General features: G+C 50.1%; 1 protein-coding gene across 1 annotated transcript; it reads right to left on the reverse strand.

Moving 5' to 3' along the window:
- Positions 1-699: 699 nt before the first annotated feature.
- On the reverse strand, positions 700-4,483 carry FOXC1 (forkhead box C1). The gene has a single exon (XM_070747162.1). It carries the CDS (start codon positions 4,417-4,419, stop codon positions 2,575-2,577), a length of 1,845 nt encoding a protein of 614 aa, XP_070603263.1. The 5' UTR covers positions 4,420-4,483; the 3' UTR covers positions 700-2,574.
- Between the last annotated feature and the right edge of the window lie 3,931 nt (positions 4,484-8,414).

Here is an 8,414-nt window from a genome sequence, read left to right on the forward strand (position 1 = left end):
ACTTAACCTTATGCTCCTGCAGCCATCCCCCAAGGCAATTTATTCTATTTAAGAAAGAAAAAAAAAGGCAGAGAAATTATGAAAGAAGGTAGGGGAAGGAAGCAGGGGCCAAGGTGGGTGAGCTAACTGCCCTTTAAAAATTTATCCCACTCACAACCAGCCACCATAAGAATCAGGTAATGATTTTATGGAATCTTAGAGCTTAGTCTGGCATTAGTTTTGGTGGGCTAGAAAAGTAGAATCTATAGACCACAACAATATTGGAAATCCTTATGATGTTTCTGACTTTGTTTACTCTTACATTTTGAAAATTAAAACAAAGAAAAATAACACACACACACAATACTAATATCCCCTTTGTCTAGAAGGGGAAAAAAGTAGAGGGGAATAAATGTTTAAGATCCAATCTGGATCAGCCTGGCAAACTCTAGTTGCATTCTGCAACCTTAGCCTGGGACAGACACATTTGCCTCCATTTGTGAAATAAATATTTAGTTAAGGAGTGTTTCATATAAATGAATAATCAATAAAGTGTCCTAGGGCACAAATAACTGTTACAAAGTCAAAAAGGTTGTAAAATGCTTTACACACTAGGATGAGAGGGAGAAAGGGAAAGAAACATATATTGAAATGATGTACATCAGAAAGGTTCAACGCAATATTAGACATTCTTGTTCAGAAGAAAAAGTCCTGCACAAATTAGTTTTTACTTAGATTTACTTCTGTGTAAAAGTACTCAGACATGAAACCAGAAAAGGTTTCTAAAAATAGCAGGTTTACATACAGCCATTATTTGTTTCTGGACCTTTTTATGACTTTTGTAACGCTGCTGCCTTCCTTTATGCGTCACATAGCAATGCCTGTAAGTTCAATTAGCCAAATGTCCCCTGACCTTTAGTTTCAATGCTAGTTAATTGTGATGGCTTGGCTGCTCAGAGGTTTCTGAATTTTTCTCCTAGTGAATTTTTCTCCTAGATTCCAAAGATATAATAAACATAAATCTCAAAACTGTAACCGTAATACTTCTATCGAGCAAGTGGTTAATTCAGAGCATTTCTTTTATGTCCATTTTAACTTCATCCAAAACCTTTGAAATCAGGGTAAAATAGAAGGAATCAATGGCCTTTTTACTTACTGATAAAATAGTTCAGCAATGGTGCTATAAATTAAAATTGGTTTGCCAGCATTCAAAAGTTTTGCAGATACAGCTACTCAACAGGGTTTTTCTTAAATACAAAACTATTGTTTTGATTTATCATTAAAAATAATAATTCTATTATTGTTTTCAACTGATGAAAGATCTTTTAAAAATTCGATTTAAAAAGCGGGATGAATATATCCAGACATAAATGCTCTTGGTCCAATTGAATGGTAATTTATTAATAAACAAAGTCAATAACTTCAAGGTATCTTCTTCAACAACAACAAAAGGAAAAATGATAAAATGATAAAATAAGATGAATACAATCCCCCTTTTTCTTATATAATGGAAGAAGAAAATAATGAGCGTTTCAGGTCATTTTAAAGTCAGTTGGGTTTTTTTTCCTGATAAAGGAGAGGGGCAAACATTTTTTGACGTTTGGTCCGAAACGATCCAAAACAACAGATTTTAAAAATAAATTACTATACGTTCCATTTACACTTTAAAACAAGTCTTTGCGTATAAAACAGCCCTTTACCCTGGAAAAGGGGGGTGGGGTGGGTGGGAAGCGAGAGAAAGGGAGAAGGAAAAAAAGAGAGAGAATAAACAACACGTGTACTGCGCAATCCAGGTTGCGTAGAAGTCAACGGGCAAAAAATTTCATATTGCTTTTTGGAAAAAAGGCGCTGCGCCTTGTTTAAAAGAGGGGCGAGAGGCCCTCACTGAAATCAAACGGGAAACTCTCGTCCGTGTTGGGTGGGCGAGTGGGGCCTCGTTTCGCAACCTGCCTTGCGCGCTGGGTTGCAGGGATGCGCCTCCCTCGGTTCGCCATCCATCCAAATCAAGCGCAAGGCAGGCGGGCAGCCAGCCAGCCAGCCATCCAAGGCCAGAGGTAGGCAAAGTTGGCTCTTCTATAACTTGTAGACTTCAACTCCCAGAATTCCTGAGCCACTCATGCTAGCTTAGGAATTCTGGGAGTTGAAGTCCACATCTCATAGAAGAGCCAACTTTGCCTACCCCTGATCCAAGCGCAGGAAGGCACAGATGTTAAAACGAGGGCCGCTTCTTGGGGTTGGACGGCAGAGAGGGAGGCAGCTTCCCAAGGCAAAAGGGAGAAGCGGGAAGGTGGGGGAGGCGGTAGAGAAAAAGCATACAAACTTACGTGTTATTTGGTGTAACACTGTCCTTAAACAAAACAGTTTCTGGTGGGGTTGTAAGTCGAGGACTTAACAATGGCTTAATAATTATCTACTTGGGCAAATGTCGTCTTTGCAACGGAATAGTGTGTTTTTTGTGTGGGGGTGGTGGGGGTTTCCCCTCTTTGGTTTGTTTGGGGGGGTGGGAAGGAAGGCCGGGAAGGCCCCGAATTGGGGAGTCCTTTATAAAAAGCCTCGCTCGGTTACGCCGCCGCCTTCTTCCCCCGCTGCCGGCGGTCAAAACTTGCTGCAGTCGTAGACGAAGGCGCCCGAAGGGCGGTAAAGGCTTTGGCTGGTGGGAAAGGCCATTTGGCAGCTGCTCGCCGCGCCGCTGCCCCCGTTGCCGCCGGGAGAGTTGTTCAAGCCCAGCCGCTGGGAGGACTCGAACATTTCCCTCACGGCGTGGAAGTTCTGCTGCTGTTGCTGCTGCTGGCCCGGGTAGCCCGCCGAAGAGGACGGGGAGGGGGCCGACGTAGCCGAAGCGGGGCCCAAGTGCGTCAGCTCGCCCACCGCCGAGGCTTGGTTGAGGTACCAAGAGGCCAAGCGGCCGCCGCCGCCTTGCGGGTGCCCCTCCTGAGGGCTCAGGCTGAGGGAAGAGGCGCTACTGCTACTGCTGGCCGCCAGGCTGTACTCGGGCAGCGGGTCCGGGTCGATGGGGCTGCTGCCCAAGTGGGCCCCGCCGCTTCGGTCCCCTCCGCCCGTCCCTCCCCCTGAGGCCGCGGCGGCGGCGGCGGCAGCAGCGGCGGCCGCGTAGAGGCTCATGGCCTGCAAGTTGCAATGGTAACTGCTGCTGGCGCTGGGAGTGACGCCGCCCGCCGGCGAGGCCGCGCTGCTGGTGGTGTTGACGCCCTGACTGCAGGGGGCGCTGTAGAGGGAGCTCTGGGCCGCCGCCACTGAGGAGTAGCAACTGCTGCTCAAGGCCAGAGCGGCCGTCCTGGAACTGGAGGCGGCCGACGACGACGAGGAGGAGGAAGAAGAAGCCGAGGAGACCGCGGAAGAAGCGGCGGCGGGCGGCGGCAAAGCCAGGAGCTCGGCCGAGCCGCCCTGAGGCGAAGCGCGCAGGGAAGTCATGATGATATTGTCCACGCTGAAGCCGCCGCCCACGCCGCCACCGCCGGGGTGAAGGTGCGCCTGGGGGTGATGGAGGGCGGCATGGTGGTGGGGGAGCGGATGATGGTGGTGGGGGTGCTGATGCGGGTGGGGATGATGGGGGTGCTGGTGCGGATTCTGGGACTCGCCGGATTCCAAGCCCAGCGCTCGGCCGCCGCGCGGGCTGCCTCCTCCCCCACCTCCGCTGGAGAGGCTGCTGCTGGTGCTGGAGCTCTCCGGGCTTTCGATCTTGGCCACCGGCGCTCCTCCCAGCGGGGACAAAGCTTGCGGGGGAGACGCCGAGCCGTTCTCCGTCTTGATGTCCTGAAGCCTGACGGGGGGATTCGAGGGCGGCTGCTGCTGCTGCCCTCCTCCTCCTCCTCCTTCTGGCGGCTGGTGCCTCGGCGGCGGCTCCTTCGGCTGCAGGCGCTCTTTCTCCTCCTTGTCCTTGACAGCGTCTTTCTTCTTGAAGCGCCGGCGACGGCGGAGGAAAGAGCCGTTCTCGAACATGTTGTAGGAATCCGGGTCGAGGGTCCAGTAGCTGCCCTTGCCGGGCTTCTTGTCGTCGCGGGGCACCTTGACGAAGCACTCGTTGAGCGACAGGTTGTGCCGGATGGAGTTCTGCCAGCCCTGCTTGTTGTCCCGGTAGAAAGGGAAGCGCTCCATGATGAACTGGTAGATGCCGTTCAGCGTGATCTTCTTCTCGGGCGCGTTCTGGATGGCCATGGTGATGAGGGCGATGTAGCTATAGGGCGGCTTGACAAGGTCCTTGGGCTGCGGCTGAGGCGGGTATGGGCCGTAGGGCCTGCCTCCTGCTCCCCCGCCGCCCGGGTACTGCTCATGAGTCGCCGGGTGAGTGGAGTACATGCTCATCGGGGCGGGCATGGCCGCGTAGCCTCCTCCGGCCGCCGCCCGGTAGTAGCTTTGCTCGCCGCCGAGGTAAGGCACCACTCCCAGCGAATTGGGGCTGGAGACGGAATAGCGAGCCTGCATGGCCTCCCTTCCAGCAGCCCAGCCGGACCAAGCAGCAGAGGACTGGCCGCCTCCTTCTCCTCCGCCGCCTCCGCCGCCGCCTCCTCCTCCTCCCCCGCCGCCGCCTCCTCTGCTTTCCCCCCTCCACCCCTCCGCAAATCCGGAGCCAAAAAAGTATAAACCAGGAGAGGCGACCAGGATTTTGCCTTTTTCCAAAAAGAAGGAGAAGAAGAAGGAAAAAAGACTTGGGTGGTGGTGGGACGGGGGGGACGATCAACCGACCCCCCCTGTCTGGATCCTATTCGCTTTTCTCCAAGGCTGCGAAAAGGCAAAGGCTCGCTCCCAAAGAATCCGTAAATAAAAGCGCCAGCCTGCAAACAGGGAGGAGGGGTGAGAGGGAGGGGGGGGGACTCGAGCTTCTTCCCTGCCCCCCTCCTCCTCCTGGGGTTGTTTTCTTTTTCTCTCCTTCTTCGGCTTTAAACCTTCCACGGAAGCGGCCGCCGCCGAGAAGAAAAGTTAGTCAAACTTTCCACCGTGCGCAAAAAAAGTGGAGAGAGGCGCGCGAACTCACGGGAGGCCCCGCGCCGTTTCCCGAGTCGTCGTCGTTGTTGTTTTCAACAGGTTGAACCGACCAATGCCGTCCCAGCCGCGGCGGGCGAAGGGAGAGGCCCCGATCCGGATCTTTCTCCCCTTCTCCCCTTCTTTCTCCCCTTCTCTCCCCCTCAAGCTTCAGGGCGGCAGATCCACCTTCTCTGCAACGCCTTGGAAGGCTAAAGGGCCGCCTCTACTCAGCTCCTCGGGAAGGCGCCGGGAAAACCACCGCTGAACTTTTGAGCATCCGTCGCGGAGGCGAAGGCTTTTCCACGCACTCGCCGGAGTGGGTTTTCCCCCCCTTTCCTCTCCCCCTTTTTCTTTCCAGGCCGCCGAGCTCCGCCCCCTCGGGCCGCCCAGCCAATCAAAAGGCGGAGGCGAGTTCTGAATGGGGCGGCGGAGAGAACTGTTTGCTGCTTAGGGCTCCGGGAGTTGCTGCTGCTGCCGCCGCTGGGAGAATTAGAGCGCTGAGACCGGCCACACGCACGGATGGAACCCCTCCTCTCGTCCCCTCTCTGGCCTCCTTCTCCTCGCACCGGGGCGTTAGGTGGATCGAATGGCAGTAATCTACTCGTTCGGAATGAAAACACGCAACACACACACACACACCGGCCGTTCACCCGATTTAAGCCACAGTAATATCTTTGTTAATACCGCTAGGTATTTTGCAAGGCTTTGGAGAAGATTAAGCGAGCTTGCGATAGGCTCGATGTTAGATTGGGGGGCTGGGAGGATGGGGAGGGGAGAGGAATTGACCTCCAGGGGGGATGGAGGTGGTAGCAGATGATAACAGGAAAAGGAAACGTGTAGCTGTAACTGAACGTTAATAAGAGAAATCGCTGAACCCGCTCGCTTTGAGAGTGTTCATGTCTCTGTTTGCAAACTAACTGTAGAGGGTTTTCAGAGCTTTTCATTAGACTGCGCCTATCTATCCGTCCGTCCGTCCGTCTGTCTGTCTATCTGTCTATCTGCTTATCATCTAACTACCGGTATCTACATGTCTATCATCTATCTATCTATCTATCTATCTATCTATCTATCTATCTATCTATCTATCTATCTATCTATCTATCTATCTATCTATCTATCTATCATCTATATCATCTATCTATCATCTATCATCAAACTATCTACATATCTATCATATATCTGTCTATCTCTATCTATCTATCTATCTATCTATCATCTATCATCAAACTACATATCTATCATTTATCTGTCTATATCTATCTATCATTATCTATCTATCATTTATCTGTCATCTATATCATCTATCATCAAACTATCTAAATATCTATCATCTATCTATCTATCTATCTATCTATCTATCTATCTATCTATCTATCTATCTATCTATCTATCTATCTATCTATCTATCTATCTGTCACTACCTACCTACCTACCCATCCATCCATCCATCCATCCATCTATCTATCTATCTATTTTTATAAACCGCCCTTCTCCAACTGACTCTACTGCCAGTCTCCATTCCAAGAAAGGGTGTTGGCAAAATGGGAGTCCGTCCCATCGTTTGGGGACATTTTTTAAAGTGGCCTAATAAATGACAACTTCAAGGGGAAGCCAATACACAGGGACCTAAAAATTTCCGCGTGTGTCCAAAAGACAAGCGGCATTAAAAAAAAAAAAAGAATCTTGCAAAAGGAGAAACTCACGGCTTATGAGAACCCAGCGCCTCGAATTGTCTGTAGCCACCTCTAAAGCGTCTTATTGCAAAAAAAATAAAAAATAAAAATAAATGCAAGTTTTTCGCAATCTGGACGCGACCGAGTTCTTCCCCTCGGGACGGTTTTGTGCTGGAAGGGTCTTTAAATCTCTCCTGACAACGCTCGCATTCTTCTGATACTCCGATTTCTCCCCCCCACTCCACCCCCTCTCTGCTTTTAAGCTTGGCGGACTCTGCTTGCCCCTTTGCCTGGATGGCAGCGACTTTAAAGCCACCCGATTGTCCCCCACACTTTCTTCTTCAAGCGCATGCTTCGCTTGGGCAAGGCCTTGGCTTGCCAGAACTCTTGATCTCCTCCATCAGAGTCATCATCAGGGGGCTGCGGGGGAAAACATGAAGGCAAATGGCCTTCCAGGCGTCTCAGGTGAGAAGGAGAGAGATCCCCCTCTATATATTCCCAGATCCCCATAACCTCCACCCTTCTCCGGTCCCGCCAGCCAGCTGTCCCATCCAAGTTCCAGGGAGGGATTCCTTTCTTTCCCTCTAACACTTCAACCAGCTTTTGACAAGTATTTAGGGAGGCGGGCGGGCAGGATTTAGGAAGATCTGTGTGTATACACACACACACACACACACACACACACACCTCCTTAGTTAACTTTATAAGTGATCAGGTATTAAGCCTCTGTGTCGAGGGAAAGAGAATTTAACCGGGGGCGGGCATTCCCACTACTTAATTCAATAAACTCAGAGTTTCCCAGAGACTTTTCAGCAGAAAACCTCTCTGGCTGGTCTTCTGTAGGAAAGGAGGCTGCTGATTTTGGGCTGTGTGAAGCGAGGCAGATGGAGCAATCTGGTAGACTCCCAACTGGCGATTGTGCCCGGCTCCGAAAGCAGTCGGTTTCAAGAACGTTTGAAAAGAAGGATGGGTCAAGGAAAACGTCACCCTCAATGCTTGAAGTGTAGCGCTCTGGAGCAGCCTAGCAAGGAAAGTCACAAGGCTGGGGGGGGGGGGGGGGATTGTGCTTTAGATTTTACACTGACGTTAAATCTGTTCTGTAGTTATTTTCCTAACCCCCTTTTCTTTCAGAAGAATTCTGAGAAATCGCCTTTGATAGACCCGTTAAGGATAGAAGGGGAGATTAACAGGGGGTGGGTTTAAAGGCCCCCGAAGGGCACAGCCTGGCCAAAGCCAAGAATCCTAAAAAGCCTATTCAGACTTCCTTCTAGTGATCTCCATCAGATCTGGCTTGTCCGAATGTGCTCTGTGCTGTGGGGGCCTTTGTGTTCTGCAACAAGGTCTTTCTCAAAGAGTGACAAAAGTGAAGCCCAAGGAGACATTTCGAAGCATCCCTTTGGCCTCTCCAGTCAAAGCCCCAGGCCAGCGCTACTTTCTTTGCCATTTAGGGAAGATTGGTTTTCTTTCTTTCTTTCTTTCTTTCTTTCTTTCTTTCTTTCTTTCTTTCTTTCTTTCTTTCCTTCCTTCTTTCCTTCCTTCTTTCTTTCTTTTCCTTCCTTCCTGCTTTCCTTCTTTTTTCCTTTCCTTTATTATTTATTTATTTATTTATTTATTTATTTTCCTTCCTTCTTTCTTTTCCTTCCTTCTTTCTTTCTTTTCCTTCCTTCTTTCCTTTCTTCCTTTCTTATTTATTTACTTATTTCCCTTCTTTCTTTTTCTTCCTTCCTTTTTTCCTTCCTTCTTCCTTCCTTCTTTCCTTCTTCCTTTCCTTCCTTCCTTCCT

This window comes from Erythrolamprus reginae, chromosome 3 (assembly GCF_031021105.1).
Source record: "Erythrolamprus reginae isolate rEryReg1 chromosome 3, rEryReg1.hap1, whole genome shotgun sequence".
NCBI lineage: Eukaryota > Metazoa > Chordata > Lepidosauria > Squamata > Dipsadidae > Erythrolamprus > Erythrolamprus reginae.